Here is a 24,303-nt window from a genome sequence, read left to right on the forward strand (position 1 = left end):
TTCTCGGGATTGAACCCAGGGCTTTATGCATGCAAGGCAAGCACTCTACTAACTGAGCTGTATCCCCAGCCCCCATAGTGTTCTGTACTTTTCATTGCAGAGGTCTTTCATCTCTTTTGTTGATTATCAAGTATTTTATTTTTTATTTTTTGAAGCTATTGTGAATGGAGTAGTTTTCTAATTTCTCTTCCAGAGGATTAATCACTGATGTATAGAAATGCATTTGATTTATGGGTATTGATTTTATATCCTGATACTTTACTGAATTCATTTATTAATTCTAGAAGTTTTCTGGTGCAAAGGAAGGGAGGGAAGGGGAGGGAAGAAGTCATGGGGGCAGGAAAGATGGTGGAACGTGATGGACATTATTATACTAGGTACATGTATGACTGAACATAAGTTGCGATGCTATATTGTGTACAATCAGAGAAATGAAAAGTTGTGCTGCAATTGTGTACAATACAACAAAATGAATTCTGCTATCATATATATACCTAACTAAAATAAAGAAATTTTTTTCTTTTTAATTTTTATTGTTGGTTAAAAATATGGAACGCTTCATGAATTTGCGTGTCATCCTTGCGCAGGGGCCATGCTAATCTTCTCTGTATCGTTCCAATTTTAGTATATGTGCTGCCGAAGCGAGCACTAAAATAAAGAAATTAATAAAAAAAAAAAAAAAGTAGGGAAGTACTAAAGTGAGAATATGACAACCTCCAAAGCCAAAGTATTCTCTGTACACAGTAGGGGCTCAAAAAATATTTATTTTAGGGCTGGGGATGCAGCTCAGTGGTAAAGCATTTGCTTGCCTAGTGTGCACAAGGTCCTTGGCTCAATTTCAGCACAATGGGAAAAAAAAAGAACAACAACAACAAAAAATGAAGTCTTTATGTATTTCTTAGCACTGTGCATGATCCTATTTTGCATATTTATTTATTTATTTGAGGGTGGGGAGGTACCAGGTATTGAACTCATGGGCCCTTGGCCACTGAGACATATCCCCAGCCCTATTTTGTATTTTATTTAGAGACAGGGTCTCACTGAATTGTTTAGCACCTCTCTATTGCTGAGACTGGCTTTGAACTCGCGATCCTCCTGTCTCAGCCTCATGAACCTCTGGGATTACAGGCCACCGTAGCCAGCTTGCATCTTTATTTTTTTTCAAGACAGTAAATTTTACTTCATATAGAGGAAATTATATATTCAATAACAAAAGTGACTGTTTTCTTTTTACCTTTTTTTTTTAAACAATCAAAAGAAGCATTCCATTAGTTTCTTTTGAGTTGTTGATTTCCTAATACTGGCAAGATAGCTGATTTACATGTTAGCTCATGAGTTAGGATGTATTCCTGTATATGCTAACTCATGTATACCTATTTTTACATACATATAATAGCTGGTTCAAGGACTATCCTCATCAGTATCCTTAGGGTGGATGTTTATAAAAGCAAATTCCAGGTTCCTCCTTCCAGACCTGCCAATTAAGATTTGCTAGGAAGGAGCCAGGAGCAGTTGCACATGCCTATAATCCCAGTAGCTTTGGAGGCTGAGGCAGAGGACCACACATTCAAAGCTAGCCTCAGCAACTTAGAGATGCCCTAAGCAACTTAGTGAGATCTTGTCTCAACATAAAAAATAAAAAGGGATGTGGCTCAGTGGTAAAGCATTTGCTTGCCTAGTGTGCACAAGGTCCTTGGCTCAATTTCAGCACAATGGGAAAAAAAAAGAACAACAACAACAAAAAATGAAGTCTTTATGTATTTCTTAGCACTGTGCATGATCCTATTTTGCATATTTANCAATAAAAAATTAAAAAAAAAAAAAAAAAGAATTCTCACTTAAGAAATATGTTGATACTATCAGGCCCAACTCCTCTCCTGAAGTATACAGTGTAATATGTCTGAGCCGAGCACAGTGGGATGTACTTGTAGTTCCAGCTACTTGGAGGATCACTTGAGCCCAAGGAGCTCCAGGCCTGCCTGAGCAATATAGTAAGACTCCACTTCAAAAAAAAAAAAAGGAAGAAAGCCCAATTACTCACCTAAAGTAATATCTGTTAGAAACAAGATGTTGTTGGTTGAGCATCCAATGCTGTTTGCAATCTTTCTGTAACTCTCACTCTCTACTTTGTGTCCAATTTTGGTATCAAAGTGACCATCAAAAAGCTGAACAAAGAGAGGAGAAACACTAACTCTATAAGTACACTTGCAACACACTAAATCCCTTTTATTTAGTATCGTTTCCGCCTGAATCTCATGACAATCATAGTGGCTTCACTCATTCAGTAAATATTTACTGAAAATCTACTTAATAGAGGACTTTATAGAGGCTCCAAAAGGTAAATATAAAGATTTTACAGTAAAAAACATTTGGATGAGCTGAATGTGGTGGTACACAGCTGTAATCCAAGCTATTGAAGAAGCTGAGGTAGGATGTTCACAAGTTTGAGGCCAGCCCCAACAATTTAACAAGACCCTGTCTAAAAATAAAAATTTTAAAAAAAGAACTGGGGATGTAGTAGCTCAGTGCCCCTGGGTTCAATCCCCAGCACTAAAACAAAACAAAATAAAGAATCCACTTGGTTTTCATTAGCACTTCCAAACTTATCTAAAATATACATGTCCTACAGTCTATTTTAAAAACATTATATGTAAACTACATATTAGATTGGGCTGGATTTTCCTCTGGTGAAAGGTTCTAAATATTACCCTTTTGATCCTAGAATGAAAAGATATTCTCTAATTATCACTTGCTAATTTTATCAACAGTAGTTAAGTCCATATTTATAATAAGCTATTATGATGTGATCTTCTGAATGTCTTTAGAACTCTTCACAAACTAAGTCTAAAGAGGACACAAAACCAAATTAAGGCAATATTAAGGATTTAACTTTTTAAAAATGTTAAGATTGATTTTTGCATACTTCCTTTCTCTCTGTTTGATTTATTTAGTAACCAAAGAAGATTTTTTATTATTGAACTTAGTAGATAATTATGATGTCCTATCTACTTTCACCTTATTATTGCCTATTTCATTAGTTAGAGCAGAAAAGTTTATATCTGTATTCAGAAAACAGTCTTAAATTATTAAAGGATTTCATTATTTGTTATAAGATGTTCAATTTCTTTCTTTAGTGTTCTGCAGTTTTTTTTTTTTTTTTTCCCGGTTCTCGGGATTGAACCCAGGGCTTTATGCATGCAAGGCAAGCACTCTACTAACTGAGCTGTATCCCCAGCCCCCATAGTGTTCTGTACTTTTCATTGCAGAGGTCTTTCATCTCTTTTGTTGATTATCAAGTATTTTATTTTTTATTTTTTGAAGCTATTGTGAATGGAGTAGTTTTCTAATTTCTCTTCCAGAGGATTAATCACTGATGTATAGAAATGCATTTGATTTATGGGTATTGATTTTATATCCTGATACTTTACTGAATTCATTTATTAATTCTAGAAGTTTTCTGGTGCAAAGGAAGGGAGGGAAGGGGAGGGAAGAAGTCATGGGGGCAGGAAAGATGGTGGAACGTGATGGACATTATTATACTAGGTACATGTATGACTGAACATAAGTTGCGATGCTATATTGTGTACAATCAGAGAAATGAAAAGTTGTGCTGCAATTGTGTACAATACAACAAAATGAATTCTGCTATCATATATATACCTAACTAAAATAAAGAAATTTTTTTCTTTTTAATTTTTATTGTTGGTTAAAAATATGGAACGCTTCATGAATTTGCGTGTCATCCTTGCGCAGGGGCCATGCTAATCTTCTCTGTATCGTTCCAATTTTAGTATATGTGCTGCCGAAGCGAGCACTAAAATAAAGAAATTAATAAAAAAAAAAAAAAAAGTAGGGAAGTACTAAAGTGAGAATATGACAACCTCCAAAGCCAAAGTATTCTCTGTACACAGTAGGGGCTCAAAAAATATTTATTTTAGGGCTGGGGATGCAGCTCAGTGGTAAAGCATTTGCTTGCCNAAAAAAAAAAAAAAAAAAAAAAAGCTAGGAAGCAGGGACCAGGGATATACCTTTTTAATATAAACTCTGCAGGTAAACCCACAAAAATGTTTGAGACTTTGATCAAAAAACTAGCACCAAACAAAACATTTCTCCCTTCACTATAATGTATTCAAGTTTTTCTACTTCTCTTTACAACCTGTCAGTATGTACAAAGGTAATTATCTGAATGATTTAGTTTATACTGTAGTACATTCCTTTTATCATTTTGTGCTTTGATCGTGTCAAAACAAAGCAAACTAAGTAACCTACCTCAAGAATATTCCCCTCTGTAGAATGCCCAAATAATAGTTTCTGAGCCTCTACACTTCCAGAAGAATAGATATACACCTTCATTCCATCTTCTCTCCATTTCCTGACTGCAGGAACTACATCTTCAAAGAACCTGGGGGGAAAATTACAAAGTTAAAATGCAGGAACACATCATTAGTCAGATGAAAACCAGAGAAAAGAGATGACACAATCTTCTCTATTTGTGCTCATATGGTAACATTATGAACCAACTCTACATAGAGTGTGAACTCCTGTGGTTCTAATAAATGTTACTGGAGTTCCAAGATCACACAGCAGATTATACGGAACAATTTGACAATGTAAAGGGATTACAGGTAAAAGAAGGAAATAAGAAAGTGGGTTTTTAAATTGTTAAGGAAGTGGGGAGGAGAATAGGAAGGACAATAGAATTAATTGGACATAACTTTCCTAGCCTTGTATTTGAATACATGACAGGGTTACTCCACATCATGTACAACCACAAGAATAGGATCCTAATTAGAATAAGTTATACTCCATGTATGTATAATATGCCAAAATACATTCTACTGTCATGTATGTATGTCTCAAAAGAACAAATAAACTGTTTTTTAAAAGTTGTTAAAGAACTTAAAAGCAAAAAACAAAACATTGCAATTAATACTACATTGTAATATAATTTTTGATGTAATTAATGAAAAGAAAAGGCTAATTTATGTCCACTGTGCTTTAAGAAGACATGGAACTAGAAATATGTACATCCAAAACAATGAGGGGAAAAAAAAATTGGGGGGGGCTCAATGCTACAAATCTATAAGCTAGATAATGGAATTAAGTTTTTTTTTTTTTTTTAAGAATTCAGAAAGTCTAAAGTTTTACACAGAAAAAACAAACAAAAAAACTTTATTCTGAACAAATCAATTAAGAGACTTGACAGTATTTGATTTTCTGATTCCTGACACTCCAAGTCTCCTATTGATTCTACAGTATTTGCCATATTTAGTGGTCAAAATAATATCCTGGGAACTAAGTGAAAAGAAAAGTACAAGAACCTGAGATGTGGAACCAATTCTTCTTTTTAAAGAACCAAAAGAAAGGCCAACTACTGGGAGAATAATCTCTTGGCTTCACACTTTTGAATGTTTTATAGATTAAGCCAGCTGAATATTCCCAGATCACTGGCATATCCACAAATTCCAGTATATCCTTTAAAAAGGTTCATGATGTTTATAATATAAAGGAATGACATCTCATTTGACAGAAATACAAAAGAAATATAGGTAGCTGTAAACAAGTCTTGGATCCAAAGGTTTTCTTATTAAGAATTTCTCAGCAATATGATACTCTAGAGTCTCCTTAGGCAAAAGAACTATCAGGAACCCCTTAACCAAGACTCACAGGATCCGTGGAAAACTCTCACAAGAGCATAGCAAAAGTGGCAGTGCTGACATTTTGTGTAATCCCAAAATAACAGGTTCATAATTCACAGTATTCTCCTTTTCTAACAAGGCAAAAATGCAGGTGATCTGTTGGTTCTGGGAAATAGACCAATAGTGCTATCACTCGTATGCTAAGAATCCAATATGACTTAGTTCAAGGAAGTCATCATTTTTCTAGGAAGTTGTTTTAAACTGGGTCTAAAATTAACTTCAACCATCCACAAAGCCAGACATGAACATCTTGGGATACAGCTGAGTAAAATCCTTTCAGCTCAGCTTTGAAAAACAAAACAGCTCATTTGTTAGATTAAAACAATGCTAATGTGTCCATTTTACTAATATTGTGGCTTATAATGGAGAGAGAAGACTAATGAGAAACATATTTAGTGAAATATTTTAGTCACTTGAGCACATACTCTGTTTTCATGTGTCCAGCTGTGAATGCTGCCTTCCACATGTGGCCCTGCAGTTGTTTGAGTGCTGTGGTCTTTCGGTCCAGAGACATCTGCCAGCACACATTATCTACAACGGCCTGGATTATCTGTTGTAGTTCATCTACCCCATTTCCAGATGCTGCAGGGATTGGAATAGCCCCATCCAGGTGGGCGTCTTCTTCAGCCTTTAAATTGGAAACAACATGAAGTTTGTTTCTTGCATATTTTTTAAAAAGGTCATTAAAAATGAGCCCCCCAAACCAGGCAGATAAATTTTCTCCAGTCATCATAAGCCCTAGCAAATGATTCCTAAGAGAATGACCTCTAAAAGAAATGGGATTATAATTAATAAGTTTATATTACCTGTCCTAGATTGCTAAAGCTGAAATTTAAATCAAAAGGCACACTATATGTGAGGAGAATGAGCACATAATTATAAGAACAACTGTCTTTTTTTGTTCACTCATTAGGATCAGCAAACCAGGATTTTCAATTGCATCTGATCATTTTCTCTGTACTATAACTAATGAAAGTAGAAACAGAAAATCTCATAAGTTAGTTTATGGCTAGACTTAATGAAAAGAAACTAGTGAAGTAATGCAATTGGTTCACATTCAGCCTACTATAATCTCCCACATCTTACAAAAACCCTAAAGCTACTTAGAATAACCTTGTGACAATGCAATCCTAATAAGGGAAGCCAGGCATGATGGTGAACATTTGTAATCCCAGCAGAATAATTACAAGTTCAACACCAGGTCTGGCAAGTTAGTTAGAGCCTGTCTCAAAATAATATAGCCTAGAGATAAAATGCTCCTGGTGCTCCTGGGTTCAATCCCCAATGCTGTTTTTTTAAAAAAGCAAAGAGCACATGTGATTCTGGGGTGGGGATTATGTATGCATGTTTCAAGAACAAGGTTGAGAAAATAAAGAAGGTAATCACTGGGGGGAGGATACTTCAGATAAACCCTGAGTTATCCAGAAAATTCAACAAACCCAAATATCCCATGATTCAAAGAACATGACTATAGTTCCAGTCCTAAACTGTAATATTAAATAGCAGAATTATAGAGAGCATTCTATAATATCCAGTGTAGGAAAACTAATTGCCAGTTACTGCTGCTCATCATGGTTGATCTTTGCCACTAAAGCAATTCCGGTAAGAAAATCAAGAGAACAGAAGATGCATAGCACACAATGTGAAAGAAGAAGACAGAATGAGGACTGAGTGAGAGAACAGGTAGGATGAAGTACATGCCACCAAGGTGAGTCTGAAGGGCAGGCCTAGGGTGAGATGGGTAAGAAGTGTGGCATGTGTCAGGGTGTGAGGATGCAGGAGCACTGTAAAATGGGTGGTAAGGACTCACGCCCTGAGGCAGTAGAGTGGAAAATGACAAGATGCTGTCACTTGGAGACATTAATGAAATATGCAATGAGATTGCATAAAACCTTTTGCACTCTACCCAGAAAGGGCTTCATTTTATTAATAAATAATATGTTCATGTAATTTAAACAGCTTCTGAAAGAGACAATTTTATAGACAACAATCTGCCATGATCTGGCAGCTTAATTATGTACTGTGAATTCCTAAATTGGCAAGTCACTACAACTTTCTTCCCTTGTGAATTGAGGGCATTGATTTTACAGTATGCTCAGAGAACGTTCTAAGTCTCTAGGCATCCTCAACTATAAGACACAGGAGAATGTGTGAGAGAAAATATTCCAACCTGTTTTCTCAAAAGATTGACATCCTGCTGGCACTCCTCTTCTTCCCAATGTGTCTGTAGATACTCTTTAACGTTTTCTTTGATGTAAGGAAATAAAATGTCCTGGATAAATGAGTAAAACAAAGAAAAAAGTGTTAGCTTTTGCCAATTGTGTGATGAGATCCAGTTATTCTATATAATCTCACCTTAGCTAATTTTAACAGATAAATCAATGGAACTTATCAAAAATTTGCTGTTATGAGTGGGACAGAGACCGAGACCAAGAAACGTGAACTATACATGAGCTGGTAAATTACAACTTTGGAGCCAAATTTGGTATACTGCTACATTCATTTATTTCTGGATATTTAGGAGGCCATAATGGCAGAAATGGGGATATGGACCAAGACAATATGGCCTGCAAAATCCAAAATATTTACTACCTGGTCCATTACAAAAAAAAAAAAAAAGGCTACCAACTTCTGAACTATGTTCCTAGAGCACAGATCTTTGAGGGCATGGACTGAGTGTGTCTTGTTCCCAATAATACCCCCAATGCACAGTGCTGAAAAATGGCAAACGGCTGCTGAAAAAAATGACGCCCTATAACAAGTATTTAAAAAAAATTGTGATCGGGCTGGGGATATGACTCAAGCAGTAGTGTGCTCGCCTGGCATGCGCGCAGCGCTGGGTTCGATCCTCAGCACCACATACAAATAAAGATGTTGTGTCCGCCTGAAAAATAAATATTAAAAAATTCTCTCTCTTTCTTTAAAAAAAAATCTGATCACTACAATTCTTTCTTGGTAATCAGACTACTTACAGAGTAATGTGTAAGAAAGTATTATGCAAAACAATTCACTAATAAACAATCTATTAGCAACATACGCCCTGCAAATGACTTTTCTTTGGTCAAAATTTTATTATCTGGTACTGCAGATTAACTGTACCCAGATCCCTATTCATGCCAAGCACAAACTCAACCAATGAGCTACACCCTTAGTTCTCTCTCTAGTCAAAATGTTTATATTTTTATTTACTGCAAATGTAGTATATATCTCTTTTCAAATCAAACTGTGGCACATTTGACAATATTTTTCAGTATCTACTTTGTGCCAAGATATGCTAATTCTTGAGCAGATCATGGAGAAGTGGATTTAGATGATAAGGAAAACAGTTCCTCACTGACAGTAAGGTTAAGAAGTCAGTCAGGTAGTGCAACACACTGTGGGACAATGGGTGAGGCAAACGGCAGAATGTTGTATAAAATCAAGGTATAATAGCTCACACAGTTTTAGGAATAACCTGTCTAAAAAGACAAGCTGTGAGTGTAGAACACAAGTACACACTGCAGAGAAGACCCTACACTTTAGGAGAAACTATAATTGAATTCAAGAAAGCTGCTTATTTTTAAATTCATTCACTCATTTATTCAAATATTTGCTGAATGACTCATATAAACAGGCCAGGTGGTAAGAATCAGAAATACAATCATGAGTAAAAACCACACATGAGCCAGGTGTGGTAGAGCAGGCCTGTAAACCCAGTGGCTCCAGAGCCAGCTTCAGCAGCACGAGGCCCTCATCAATTCAGTGGGACCCTGTCTCTAAAAAAAAAAAGAAAAGCACTACACAGATTCAACGCAATCCCTATCAAAATACCAATGACATTCTTCAGAGAACTAGAAACAACAGTGATGAAATTCATTTGGAAAAATAAGAAACCCAGAATAACCAAGAAATCCTAGGGAGAAGAGCAAGTTGGATATCAATATATTGTTGCTTCAAATTATACTACAGACCCATAATAATAAAAAAACAGCATGGTACTGGCACCAAAACAGACATGAAGATCAATGGAACAGAATAAAAGACACAGAGATAAATCCACATAAATATAGGCCCAACATTCTATCATGTAGGCTTACGAACTGACTTCCTTAAGCAGACTCGTAAAGTATTAGAAGTAAAATCAAGAATCAACAAATGGGATGGTATCAAACTTAATAGCTTCTTCACAGCAAAGGAAACAATCAAGAGCATGAAGAGAGAGCCTACAGAACAGGAGAAAATCTTTGCCACCTGCACCTCAGATACAGCATTAATCTCCAGGATATATAAAGAAAACAAAAGTTTAACAACAACAAAAAACCAAATAACCCAATTAATAAATGGGCAAAAGGAACTGAACAGACACTTCACAGAAGAAGAAATACGATAGGTCAACAAATATATGAAAAAATGTTCAACATCCCTAACAATTAGAGAAATACAAATTAAAACTACACTGAGATTTCATCTAACTCCAGTCAGAATGGTAACAATCAAGAAAACAGTAACAATAAATGTTGGAGAAGATGTGGGCAAGAGGGTACACTCATACATTGCTGTGGGATTGCAAATTGGTGCAACCTTTCTGGAAAGCAGTATGGAGATTCCTCAGAAAACTTGGAATGGAACCATCATTTGACCCACCTATTCTACTCCTTGTTTATACTGAAAGGACTTAAAATTAGCATACTGCAGTGACATACCCACGTCAATGTTTATAGCAGCTCAATCCAACATAGCTAGGCTATGGACCTACAATAGATGAATGGATAAAGAAAATGTAGTATATATACACAATAGAATACTACTCAGCCATAAAAAAAGAGTGCCTTTACGACATGCCATAAAATGGATGGATCTGGAAACTATCATGCTAAATGAAATAAGCTAATCCCCCCAAACCAAAAGTCAAATGTTTTGATATGTGGATGCTAACACACAATGGGGGTGGAGAATAGAAGTTCAGTAGGATAGAGGGGAATGAAGGGAAGATAGTCGGGATAGGAATAGGAAAGACAGTGGAATGAATCTGACATAAATTTCATATGTATATATATATGAAGACACTACAGTGAGAAAGGTTACTCGCAGAGTTCACACAAAGTCCAAAGACCACACCACACACCGCAATCTCATGCAAGAGATTTATTGTCAGTAGCCCGAGGCAAACCAACAAGGCTGTCCCTCAGAGAAGAGCAGCAGTCAGTTGGCACTCACAGAGCAGCTTTATAGTCCACAAGAGAAATTTCATAAGCTGCTTAGGAGTTGTGTCATAGCTGGGGTGGGGTTGATCCTTTAGCAGGCACTTTCTTACCAGAATTTAAGCAGCACTGCCTCAGAATCAAAACTTTGGAGCCTCTAGATAAAATGGTTCCCGACCTAAAATGGTGAATCTGATGCCAATACAGCGAATCTCTACATCATGTACAACCACAAGACTGGGATCCTAATTTGAATAAGATGTACTCCACGTTTGTAGAAATAAGTCAAATCATCCTCTACTGTCATGTATAAGAACAAAAATTAAAAACTAAAAAAAAAGTAATCACATTAGAAAATATTTTTTTAAGCAGGATTTTTTTTTTTTTTTTTTTAAATCTGACTCTTCATTTTTAAACTCAGCACACCAAGGTTTATAATTCTTGGTGTGTTTTTCTGCCCATGTAGTCTGAAAGATCCTTTAAGAAAGCAATTGCACTGTCAAAAAAGATAATAATAATAATTTTCCTAAGCCCCTAGATGAGAAGAAAACCAATTTAAAAGTGTTTTATTTTATGGTGTGTGGTCATAGAAGCACAGTACTAACAACAGTGGGCCTCAGCTCTCCAAAATGTTTATCTGTGGACTTTACAAAATTCATTAAATCTTCTAGTTCTAAAATATGTGAAATAGGAAAATTTAAAATCTTACTGATTCACCTCTGATAAGATGATGCAAGCTTAAGATTAAATAATGTCAAAATAATAATAATTATTGCCCATTCCATATGCAATAAAATTGTGTAAAGAAAGTTTGGTCATTAAGAACAAACAAACAAACAAAAAACCCCAAAACAAAAATTTGTTGCTTTCTCCCCAACCTTACCCACAGAAAAATTTTAGGCTTAAAAAATTATTGGGGGGGTGGTGCTGGGGTTGTGGTTCATCCGTAGAGCACTTGCCTAGCATGTGTGAGGCACTGGGTTCCATCCTCAGCACCACATAAAAATACATAAATAAACCAAAGATATTGCGTCCAGACTCCCCCCCCCCCAAATCTAGAAGCCAGGTGTTGTGGCACAACCCTGTAATCTGAGCAGTTTGGGAGGCCAAGAGGCAAGAGGATAGGAAGTTCAAGTTTACCCTGAGCAAAAGCAAGGTGCTAAGCAACTCATTGAGACGCTGTCTCTAAATAAAATACCAAAAAGGGCTGGGGATGTGACTCAGTTGTCAAGTGACCCTGAGTTCAATCCCCAGTACCACCCCCACCAAATAATAATTCCAGAAACAGTGGGTGTGGTGGAGCACACCTGTAATCCTAGCTAGTTGGGAGGCTGAGATGGAGGGATTGTAAGATCCAGGCAAGCCTGGGTAACTTAGCAAGACCCTGTCTCAAAATCAAATAAAAAGGGTTGGAGATGTAGATTCAGAGGCAGAGTACTTGCCCAACATATGCAAAGCCCTTAACTGAAAAAATAATTCCAGAAATATCTGTGATTACAATTGCTTTAACTTCAGTTATAATCCACTTATAACTTTCAAATAGTCTAGTATGAACAAATGCTGCAATTAATCCAGGATTCTATAAATATGTGAGTATTTTTAATGCACCTGGCATCTAAGGGGTTGTTAGGGTTTAGCAGTATACACGTAAGAAAACGTTAGAAAATTAAAAAGAGAGTTTGCCCTTCAGGGAATTATGAATAAATTCCACTAAATGCTGAAGGGGATACTATATAAACAGCAATTTATATTACTTTCTGAAAATCTAATTAAAGAAGTTACCTCATAAAAGTTTAAAGTCAAAATGTGGATGAACTTTGTGGTCAAGTGGTTGTTTCAATGAGAAAGTCATGGAATCAATAAAAATAAAATCGTTGCGATAATATTTATTCAAATTTCCTTTGGAAAAAAAATAGGTAATAAAGTTTCCTCTAAAGAATAGTACTTAAAAGCCAGGAGCAGTGGTGCATCCCTGTAATCCCAGCAGCTTGGGAGGCTGAGACAGGAGAATTGTGAGTTCAAAGCCAGCCTCAGCAATAGCAAGGCACTAAGCAACTCAGTGAGACCCTGTATCTAAATAAAACACAAAAGAGGGCTGGGGATGTGGCTCAGTGGTCAAATGCCTCTGAGTTTAATCCCTGGTACCAAAAAAAAAAAAAAGAGAGAGACTAGTACTTAAAGTACAGCTATTTAAAATAAAAAACTATTCAAAGTTTTCCAAGGAATCTCCATACTGCTTTCCATATTGGATGCACCAATTTGCAGTCCCACCAGCATTGTATGAGTGTGCCTTTTTCCCCACAGCCTCACCAACACTTATTGTTGTTTGTCTTCAAAATAGCTGCCATTCTGACTGCAGTGAGACGGAATCTTAGAGTAGTTTTGATTTGCATTTTTCTAATTGCTAGAGATGATGAACATTTTTTCATATATTTGTTGATTGATTGAATATCCTCTTCTGAGAAGTGTCTGTTTATGTCCTTGGCCCATTTATTAATTGGGTTATTTGTTTTTTTTGGTGTTTAGTTTTTTGAGTTCTTTATATACCTAGAGATTAGTGTTCTATCTGATGTGTGAGGGGTAAAATTTGCTCCAAAGATGTAGGCTCTCTATTCACCTTGCAGATTGTTTCTTTTGCTGAGAAGAAAACTTTTTAGTTTGAGTCCATTCCATTTATTGATTCTTGGTTTTAATTCTTGCGCTATAGGAGTCTTATTAAGGAAGTTCGGGCCTCACTTGGAATGGAACCACCATTTGACCCAGCTATCCCTCTCCTCAGTCCATACCCAAAGGATTTAAAAACAGTATACTACAGGGACACAGCCACATCAATGTTTACAGCAGCACAATTCACAATAGCTAAACTGTGGAACTAACCTAAATGTTCTTCAGTAGATGAATGGATAAAAAAAATGCGGCACATATGCAAATGGAATATTACTCAGCAATAAAAGAGAATAAAATCATGGCATTTGCAGGTAAATGGATGCAGATGGAGAAGACAATGCTAAGTTAGCCAATCCCCAAAACACAAATGGCGAATATTTTCTCTGATATATGGTGACTGACTCACAGTTGGGTAGGGAGTGGGAGCATGGGAAGAATTGACGAATTCTATAGAGAGGGCAGGGGGTTAACAATGATGGAGGAATGTGATGGACATCATTATCCAAAGTACATATATGAAGACATGAATGGTGTGAACATACTTTATATACAGACATGAAAAAATTGTGTTCTATATGTGTAATAAGAATTGTGATGCATTCTGTTGTCATGTATTTAAAAAACAAAAGCAATTAAAAAATAAAATGAAATAAAACTACTTAAAAAAGTATTCCAAGGGAAACATGCAGTGCAAATGTTTTTAGTATTTGAGAACTTAAAATTTTAAAAGCAATAGTGAAGATTATTTCATTATTCTCAGGGGAAAAAAGGAAAGGAAAAATAATTGGCTTGTTCTTAAAAATAAATTGCATATTCTGGATAAAAAAAGTGATATGTATTTATACAATGAAGTTTTATTCTGCTATAAAAAACAAAGTTATGTCATTTGCAGGAAAATAGATGGTACTACAAAGCATTATGTTAAGTGAAATAATGCCAGATTCAGAAAGTCAACCATTCTGTTTTCTCTCATGTAGAAACTAGAAAGAAAGAAAGAAAGAAAGAAAAAAAAAAGGTGGGAAGTGGGAATTTCACAAATTTAGAAGGGAGACCAAACAGAGGACAGGAGGAAGGAAGTGAAAGGGGGAGGTACTAGGGAATAAAATTGATCAAATTACGTTACGTGCATGTACAAATATGTCACAATGAATCCTACTATTATGTATAATTATAATGTACCAATAAAAATTAAAAATTAAGAAAAATCACATTCTTGGCTGGGTATGGTGGCATATGCCTGTAATCCAAGTGGCTCAGGAGGCTAATGTAGGAGGATTCCAAGTTGGAAGTGGCCAGCCTCAGCAACTTAGCAAGACCCCATCTTGAAATTTAAAACAATAAATAAATAAAAGAGTTAGGGATTTACCTCAGTGGTAAAACACCTCTGGGCTCAATCCCTAGTACCCCCAAAATAAAAGATAAATAAAAATTTTAAAAAATGAGGGGAAACTTGAATGCAATTGATGATTATAGTCAAGTTATCTCTGGCTTTTAGAATTTAGTAAAACCCAAATTTCAAATCAGAATAGCTAGACTGTACCCTCAAGAGAAAAGAGTCCCATCAACACAGGTAGTGAATCAGCTGTGATATGATAAATCTGAAGAAAAATTATATTTGGGTCAAGCCATGCTTCCCTACTAGGTCGAAGTCACTTTAAGTCACTTTCTTGGATGAGATTCCCATTTAACATCTTTCTCTGTGATTAAGGAAAACATGCTATTTTTCACATAGGAGTTTAGTGTCAGATACCTATAGCAATAATATTAGGGAGACTTAATAAATCAGGTTTTAAATTTACCTATACTGATCTTTCATGAACTAGTTAAAAAACATTTCCCAGAGCCAGACAACTTTTTATTCCCTGAAACTGTGGCCGTGGGAGGGTGAGTTAGGCAGCTGAATAGTCTTTCTGGGTGATATAACCTCCATCTCTATCATGCTAAGCCCCATCTGTGACTACGATTCACATAATTAAATTCACAAGGGATATGCTACTCTTAAGTCAGGAGTGTGGTAGAATCTAAATGCACTTAAATGGCATAAAAATAAATGTCACCCTGCTAGTTAAGAAATAGCAAAAACTATGTGTTTGGAAATGATTCTAATATCTGGATCTCTTTGACCCTTCTTTGTGCTGTTACTCTTAAGTCAGGACAAAAGTATCCTTGTCAGGAATAAATAAACAACACTGTACTTTCTTCCTTAGGGTAGGGTTCATTGTAAATCAAGAAGCTGAGAAGTTAAAAAAAAAAAGGGGGGGGGGTAGGAAAGCCTATCAGTCTCATTTCCAGTCTGTTATCAATAGAAAGGAAAAGGGGATGATTGTTGGTAATAAAACCTAGTATTTTAAATAATCTTGTTAAAGTAATATACTTAATTTTTCTCAATAAGTTTTAATAGTTTATTAATAACTTTCTTAAAACTATTAGTTTATTAATAGTTATTAAAACAATTAATAGTTAAGTTTTTTCTATTTTCTTAAAAGTTTAATAGGCAAAACATTATTATCATGTTTTAATAAATCGTTATCATAAATTGTTATTATAAGGATTAGATAATTTACACACTCTGTAGATGTCTTTAGTTCCTTTCTATCAGATTCACCCTCATTTGACCATTGTCTCTAAAATATGGTCACTTGCCACTGAAAAACAAAAGCCTGGCCAAATGTGGTGCAATATACCTGTAATCCCAAGAATTGGGAGGCTGAGGTAGGAGGATCAAAGTTCAAGGCCAGCCTCAACAATGGAGACAGCCTCAGATGCTTAACAAGATCCTGTCTCAAAATAAAAAGGTCTGGGGATGTATTAGTGGTAAAACACCCCTGGGATTCAATTCCCAAGTACTGGGGTGGGGAGTGGGTCAGGGGAAAGGAAAAAAAAAAGCCGGTAGATGTGGTCTAATCAGTGAAGAATGAAGTAGACCTGCCATCTCATTATGGCTTTACTTTTCTTGGACTAATGTAGTCTGGTACAAAGGCTAGCTAGTTTTACTGTGACTTTTTAAATTGTTTTCATTATTAAAACTCTCTTAAAATGGTTTCCCAAGACTTGCTTGAACCCTTTTAACAGCCAGCATTTATTATTTATTGGAATGGTTCATACCATTTGCCAGCTATTTCTAGCAGTTGCAGTATTAGAACTATTCCTTAAATATCCTTTCAAAGACTAGATTCAAAACTATTAAGAAGTTTCAGTGTTCTGGCAGCTCCCTGAGATCACAGATGCTCAGAAATCATAACTCTACTGATCCTATCTTTCTAAGGTAAATGGGAAGGACCCATACAATGTATGTTCCTTTGAAAACTGATGTCTTTAGAAATAAACATTTGATTTCAACATCCACATTCAAAATGAATCTATGGAGATTAAATTGTAATTAAAGATAACTGTCATCTAATTAAGTGTAATGAATCACAAATGAACAAGGGGAAGGTTATCAAGGAGGCAAGTAATTGGAATAAGGTTTTTAAAAAGCAGCTCAAAAAAGAATGTCAGTGTTTCCAGTGAGTTTCAGAGGGAGAACCTGACTGGCCCAGGGACTTAGACTCTAATAATGGAAGGGAAGAAAAGGAATTCACATTGTCTCCTTGAATTCACCTAACATCCCTGCAAGGTGATGTCTTATAACAGATGAAACATTCAAAGCAGTTTCACTGCTGGCACATGTAAATCCACGACTCAAACCCAAGCTTATCAAATGCCAATATCAAGGCAAACCCACTCACATATGTGGGCAGATGACTTCAAGAAGTTACTAGAACCAATTCCCTTGATTTTGATACCACATTCCTTTTTTAATGTAGCTTTGATCTCTCCAAGAGATTCTGCATGGTGGCACAGGCTGGTAGTCACAGCTAATTGGGAGGCTGAGGCAGAAAGATCACTAGAGCCCAGGCCTGCCTGGGAAACATAGGTAGAACCCATCTCAAAAAATTAAAAAAATGAGATTTTTGGTTTGTCAGGCATTTCTGTTACATTTCCAATAAAACAATAGTAATAATAGCAACAGTATTTCCCCTTAGTCTTGTTCAAAACTTTGCCAAACACCTTGTTCTCTAAGCTAAAACTCCAGCTCCTAACCACTGTCTTACCATCCTCAATTAGCACCCACAATCTTACAAATGTAAGATTGTGGTGCTAATAAGGTTAGCCAAAACCAAAACAACCTTATCAAATCTTCAAAGAATTATAATTCATCTTCAACATCACAAGTGATACATTAGAAAAGAAAAAGTAGCCAGGTACGGGGGCGTACACCTGTAATCCCAGTGACTCTGTAGGCTGAGGCAAAAGGATTGCCAACTTCAAGGCCAGCCTCAGAAACTTAATGAGGCCCTAAGGAACTCAGTGAGACACTGTCTCAAAATAAATAAAAAGGGCTGAGAACTTAGTTCAGTGTAAAGTACCCCTGGGTTTAATCCCCAGTACCATTAAAAAAAAAAAAAAGTAGAGTCACCATAAAGTCTAATTTCTATGTAGCCAAGAATCAACATACTTCTAAGCCTGTACTTAGAAATAACATCCTACAGAGGCAATTCTCCTTATCTGTGAATTCCATATTAGCACATCTTTTCCTGAAATGGGCAACTTCCAAATCAATACTCATGGCACTTTCAAAGTTATTTTTGGACAAATACTTATGATGAAAAATTTTAATACAAAGATGCTTACATTCCCAGCTGAGGTTGAACAAGCCATGCCTAAGCTCCCATGTTGTAAACAAGTGTCCTTTCTAGGTCTGTTGTGCCATGTTTTCCCACTTTTTCCTTGGTGATTTTGCTGTTAAAAATGACCCTGAAGCAAAGTGCTAAAGTACTATCTAGAGTTCCTCAACTCAAGAAGGCTATGAGGTACCTTGTGGAAAAAGTACATGTTAGATAAGCTTTGTGCTTAAGCATTAGTTATAGTGCTATTGGCTGTGACTCACTGTTAACAAATCAATAATACATACTAAATAAGACAAACAGAAACACATGTAAAATAAGGTTATCATTGATCAGTTGAAAATATGACCAGAGGCTTGCAGAAACTTAGGAATAAAGATTCAGTATTCATTAACAGTGTTCATAGCAACTTTATAGACTATCACAACTATTGTTACATGTACTAACTCTAAATATAGAGCATTTTGGGGGCTGGGGCTGTAGCTCAGGGGTGGAGCGCCTGCCTCACAGGTGTGAGGCACTGGGCTTGATCCTCAGCACCACATAAAAATAAATAAATAAATAAATAAAGGGTCTGGGGTTGTGGCTCAGGGGTAGAGTGCTAGTACGTGCGAGCTGCTGGGTTGGATCCTCAGCACCACATAAAAATAAAGTAAAGGCACTGTGTCCACTACAACTAAAAAAAAAAAAAAAAAAAAAATTAAAAAAAAAATAAAAAGATGTTGTGTCCATCTACAACTAAAAAAATATTAAAAAAAAAAAATAGAGAATGAGAGATCATTTTCCCCAAATTCAGAAATAGTGCCAGGTTTCTCAATGGGATAACTGCAAGGACTGTTGATGGAGTTCATTCATAGACTAAAAACATTAGAATAACACAATGCACAAAGAAAATGCATATTACATCACCAGTGACAAAGATCAAGTGGTTGCACCATAGTATGTGTATACACAGGGGCATGTAAGATGATACAATGGATAGGAGACTATAACAACAGTCATTTTTATTATTGTAATCTCATCTTTTATAAGGTCACTATATTGGCTGCACCACTTTGCAGTCTCGTCAGCAACGTATGAGTGTGGCTTTTTCCTCACATCCAGGCCAAGACTTCTTATTGTTTGTATTCTTAATAGCTACCATTCTGACTAGAGTGTCATCTCATTTTATTTTAAAACTTAGTAATAGTACAATGATATATATATACATAAATTTATATTGGCAGTGCCTGCTGCAATTGTATTTGATGACCAAAAAAATGTTGGGAAATCAACACTGTAAAGATCAGAGTCAGTAGCAGAAAAAAGCAACTCTAGAGACACATAGCCTGCCATTAGGTGCAGAGCTGGTGACTTTGAGGATGCAGATGCAGTGGGAACTCTAAAGAAAGTTGGGTTCCACTTTGGCTCTGCTCTCAATCAATCGTAATGATTCTCACAAAGGACCTGCAGTCATCAACTTCTATGAGAAATTAGCCAGTTATAGCATTAGTAGAGAGAAATCTGAAAATTTTATGACTTAGAAAATAAAATATATACTTGGGAGGCTGAGGCAGGAGGATTGCAAGTTTGAAGCTAACCTGAGCAACTCACTGAGATTTTATCTGAAAATAAAATTTTAAAAAGGCTAGGGATGTGGCTCAATGGTAGAGTGCTTGCCTAGCATGAATGAGGCCTTGGGTTCAATCCCCACTATGGCAAAAGAAAGGTTCTATGGCATCTCATAAGATATCCTGAACTGTTGGCACTACATTATGTACTTACATGGCATTGTATTTGTGTGTGTGTGTGTGTGTGTGTGTGTGTGTACATACAAACACTTTCAAGTACTCAGCAAAAAAAGAAAAAGGGAAAATATAACAACAGTGTTGGCAATCTGTCTACCATTCTACCCAAGTCAATTCCCAGGGGGCAGTCTCAGTTCCCTAGTGTCTTTTACAGTCTGAGTGGTTCAGTGTGTGGCTAATAATTGACATGACATATTATTCATTTATCACCACAAAATCCCAAAATAACTACTTCATCTGATGCTCAAGGGAAGAAGCAGGAATGTTTCATCCATAAAGGAAAAATGAGCTGCATTTGATTTACGTAGAGAAATTGAAATCTATTTCCATGTATGTCTGAGTTTGCTGGAATGAACCCAACAACTATGTAAACCATTAAGCTCTAATTAAAAAAAGAAAAAAGAGAGATGGGCAAGCTCTAGAGTATTCACTTTCTAAGGGTACTTCAAAGGCAATTTCTGACAATGCTTGGTTTTTACAGTAAACACTCACTGTTGAACCAAACACCCAAATAAGGTAAGGTTTTATTTTGTCCAAGGATCTGTAACTAAACCTATTTCCAAGAGATGACATAAGTTGAAATTTGTTACTATATACTTTTATGGTACTTCATATTGACTGAAGTGTTCTCATATCAACTGTGCTATTTAATATATAAAGCAGCCAAGCAAAAAAGACCAAACACTGTGGTCTCATTACAGAGACTGCATTCAATAATGGAAAGAATAAGAGTTCTCGAATAGACAATTTTGGTTCAAATCCCAGACAAACTGTTCAACTTTTTAAAGCCTTAGTAAATAGTACACACTCATCATAATCTTTAAAAATGAGTTATTATGTATTCCACATATGTACAGTACTCAGTTTCCTTCCATCATTCCACGGAGCAGGGCTGCAAGTTCATATACCTAATCTGACTAATAATATGCTCAACACATAAAACATCATTCAACTCCCAGTTCCATGCTTACAAGTTTAAGGATACAACTCAGCATGTCCTTTAAAAAAGTGTGCAAAAACTATGCTAGTTTCTTTTCAAGTAAATTTATAAAAAGCCATTATCCTCAAGACACACCATGTATATGCGTATGTATTACGATGCAAAGGCTCTGAGAAATCATGCAATTAAGAAATCTAGCTGAACACATTCAGACTAGCATTCCCAAAAGTACATTAAATGGATTTATTTGCATAATTACCATAAACATCCAAGGACCTAACATTCTTCTGAACAGACTTTTGGAAATAGTGGCTTTGATAAAATCATGTGTAACAAAAACATTAACAATACTACTAATGATCTATCCTTTAAACATTCCTGTATCATTCTTTTGCAGCCTGCCTTGAGTTTCAAAATAGTCTCCTGGGATTTAATCCAGGGGTGCTTAACCTCTGTGCCACATCACCAGTCCTTTTTTTCTATTTTTTATTTAGAGACAGAGTCTTGCTGAGTTGTATAGGGCCTTTGCTGAGCTGCTCAGGCTGGCTCTGAACTCAGGATCCCCCTGCCTTAGCCTCCTGAGCCGCTGAGATTACAGGCATGAGCTACTCCACCAGAGTTCTAGTGTCAAACTCAAATCAACTTACTTAGGTTGCTAGGGTATTTTAATTTTCAGATTTAGAATAAGTTTGTCATAAGGTTTTCAAGAAGTGGCTATCATAAAGTTATGCAGTGGGGAAAAAAAGGTAGGGAAGGGGTATCTGTAACTTTGTTACAAAACTGAATTGTATGAGGCATTTTATTCCACAAATAAAGTCTCCAAGAATGGTACATATTTAATACAAAAATTCTCTGTTATTACCCTGATCTCCTGACGACAGCAGAAAGTAAGAGAGCCACAATGGAGCTAAGTAGCTATATACTATAACCACAAAAATTAGGAATCTTTTTTTTTTCTCTGAAAACCAAGAAAGCAGGCATTCTGTCACAAGAAAAAAAGAAAGCCAACACAATCATTAGCATTTGGACAATCTTGACGTCCTTGGTGCGATTAAATACTTGGAAAAAATGTCCAACTAGATTTCTTCAGAATCTTTGTTTAAGATGTCAAAATACTGTAATTCTTCCAAACTTTTTAAGTAGTTGTGACATCTGGAGTCCTAAATGTGTATATAGATTTTATATAACCTACATCTAGAAAATCACTTTTCACGGGTTCTTTTAAAAATAAACTGAAATAGAATTTAAAACACAAGTTGCTGTTTCTCGAATCAAAAAGTTTTTCCTACATTTTCCCAAGCATCTCTAATACTTGTATTTGAAATGAATTATTAAAGAGAAATCAAGGCCTGAGACATTTTTTCAAAAATTACACCAACATTTGGTATGTATTCTGGCAGACGACTAGAATACATTTAGGAAAGGAGCCTGCTATAATGAAAAGAGTAAGCTTGTGATTACATGCACAGCGTTGATTAACAGGAGGATGCTTTGACTAAAAGCTTCAAGCTTCCATGTTCTTCTGAGGAAAATGCACGGAACCTAGAAGCGTCCTGTAGTTCAATAAATCAGTGCTTGAACCACAAAACCTAGTTGAATAAAATACCAGTGAGCAGTTGGGTCACTAACAGCAGCCAAGGAAAGGAACGAAGAGCGACCATTACCGCCCAAGATATCAAGGCTACCTGGAATGTCATCTTGACATTTAGGTGTTTCCGTTTTGAGGAACCAGACCTCAAGGACCACTAAATCACGACTGCAGCCTCGCCAGGCCCCACAGAGAACTATCAGGATGCTCACCTGCGGGGCGACGAAGCACACGCATAACGGGACTTGCCCCTCTGAGCCCCCCCCCCTTTTTTTTTTTTTTTTCAACCATCACCATCTCTTCCCAGCCAGCTGCATCTAACCAAGAGCAAGAACCGAGGACGGAGAAGATGGTGCCATGAGGAAAGCACGCCCGTTATCCAAAGCAACCTCCTTCTTCTCCATTCCAGAGGATGTAAAGCTGCACTTCTCCTAAGCTTCAGGTTTCTAGTGCAGAGTCTGCAATACTTAAATTTCCAATTGTATTTTAGCACAAGTAACTTCCCCGCCCCTCACCTTCACGAAAGCAATCGGGGTTGTGGTACCTTCGATATCTAACAAGATCACAGTGACTTCAGCGGGCACCGAAAACACGACCATTTCCCTCCCAGATGTTACCACGGAAATCGGAATGCTGGTAGGGAGGGTGGAGGGCGGCGCCGGCTGCGCCTCAAGACAGTCTTGGGCTTCCGAGAGCCCCGCAGCAATCTCAGAGGTGGCGACCTCGAGGGGCCTGAAGCGCGCAGGAAAGGATACCTCCGCGGACTACCAAGTGGAGAGGACTGCCGTCCAGGGATCAGAACTAAACGAGGCGGAGAAGCAGGCCCAGACCACGTGGGCAGGAAAAGGGGCGGTTCTCGTGGGTTCCTAGAGGCGGGGAGGAAACGGCGGCAGCTCCGATTGGCCGCCAGCCTGCCTCGAACGGGATCCGTCAAAATGGGCCTCGCGTGGGCGGGAACAAAGAAGCGAACGCGGGAGCCGCGCGCGCGCGCGCCCTCCGCAGACTGGTTGAACGAGTGGGAGAGGCCCGGGGCACGTGCAGACAGGAGCCCCGCGAGTGGCGCGCCGGGGATGTGAGTGCCCCTTGCCCTCTACTGCACCCAGCCCCCACCCCGCCCACTGCCTCTGCTCTTGCATATCTACAGTGATTTGACCAGACCCCACCCCTCCTCGGGTCCTCAGCTAGCCACAGAGGCAGTGCTGGACCCCGGCTGCGGCCGACCAGCGGGGGAGATCCGCCGCGTCGCGTGGCCTGGGCACCTGAGGTGGTAGCGGAAGAGGCGCTGGTGTTGCGCCGTCGCCCGGAGGGGCCGCCGCGCGCGCCCTTCCTGTTCGGCTTGTTCCAGCCAGCGCGAGAACGAAACACGCGTGCGCGCGGCGGGCGAGCGCGCTCGCCGCCTCAGCCGCCAGCGCCGGGCGCAGTCCGCCTTTTTCCGGAGCAGTCCGGCCCCGGCGCTAGTCGATAGGAGCAGCCGCCGCAGCAGCTCCGCACAGGGGGACCGAGGGCGCAAAAAGGCAGGTTGATGGCTCTTTGGTAGGAGTGGGTCGGACCAGACGCCAGAGACAAAAGGCTCTCAAGGCAAGAAGGACTGTGGCCCCGCGACGGCGCTGCTCGGGATTTCTGACCCCAGGACTTTTCGCCCCTTTATTTTTCTCATCTGATTCTTCTCTTATCCCAAGCCCGCGTCCCCTCCCTCGTTCCTCACCGGGAGGGCCGCGATGGAGGTCCCGCCCCGGCTTTCCCATGTGCCGCCGCCATTGTTCCTGTCTCTTATA

General features: G+C 37.8%; 1 protein-coding gene, 1 long non-coding RNA gene and 2 other non-coding genes across 6 annotated transcripts in view; 1 reads left to right on the forward strand and 3 right to left on the reverse strand.

The window, feature by feature from the left end:
• Enoph1 (enolase-phosphatase 1) overlaps positions 1-24,303 on the reverse strand; it is a 63,723-nt gene that overhangs the window by 6,730 nt on the left and 32,690 nt on the right. Inside the window, exons 1-5 of one of the 3 annotated variants that reach the window (XM_015499236.2) lie at positions 23,044-23,321; positions 7,870-7,971; positions 6,125-6,327; positions 4,270-4,402; positions 2,042-2,165 (exon numbers count right to left, since the gene is read on the reverse strand). In XM_015499236.2, the coding sequence (XP_015354722.1) occupies positions 2,042-2,165; positions 4,270-4,402; positions 6,125-6,327; positions 7,870-7,971; positions 23,044-23,127 (646 nt within the window). In that variant the 5' untranslated portion in view covers positions 23,128-23,321. Of the gene's footprint in view, positions 1-2,041; positions 2,166-4,269; positions 4,403-6,124; positions 6,328-7,869; positions 7,972-23,043; positions 23,325-24,303 lie in introns of those variants that run through there. The other 2 variants (XM_048784766.1, XM_048784765.1) reach the window with 2 other exon arrangements.
• LOC125611091 lies at positions 543-649 on the reverse strand. The gene has a single exon (XR_007341215.1). It is a non-coding gene; the product is annotated as a U6 spliceosomal RNA (small nuclear RNA).
• On the reverse strand, positions 3,709-3,815 carry LOC125611092. Its single transcript, XR_007341216.1, has one exon. It is a non-coding gene; the product is annotated as a U6 spliceosomal RNA (small nuclear RNA).
• On the forward strand, positions 23,473-24,127 carry LOC125611069. The gene is made up of 2 exons (XR_007341190.1): positions 23,473-23,600; positions 23,710-24,127. It is a non-coding gene; the product is annotated as an uncharacterized LOC125611069 (long non-coding RNA).

The sequence above is a fragment of the Marmota marmota genome, unplaced genomic scaffold (genome assembly GCF_001458135.2).
Source record: "Marmota marmota marmota unplaced genomic scaffold, marMar, whole genome shotgun sequence".
NCBI classification, from domain to species: Eukaryota; Metazoa; Chordata; class Mammalia; order Rodentia; family Sciuridae; genus Marmota; species Marmota marmota.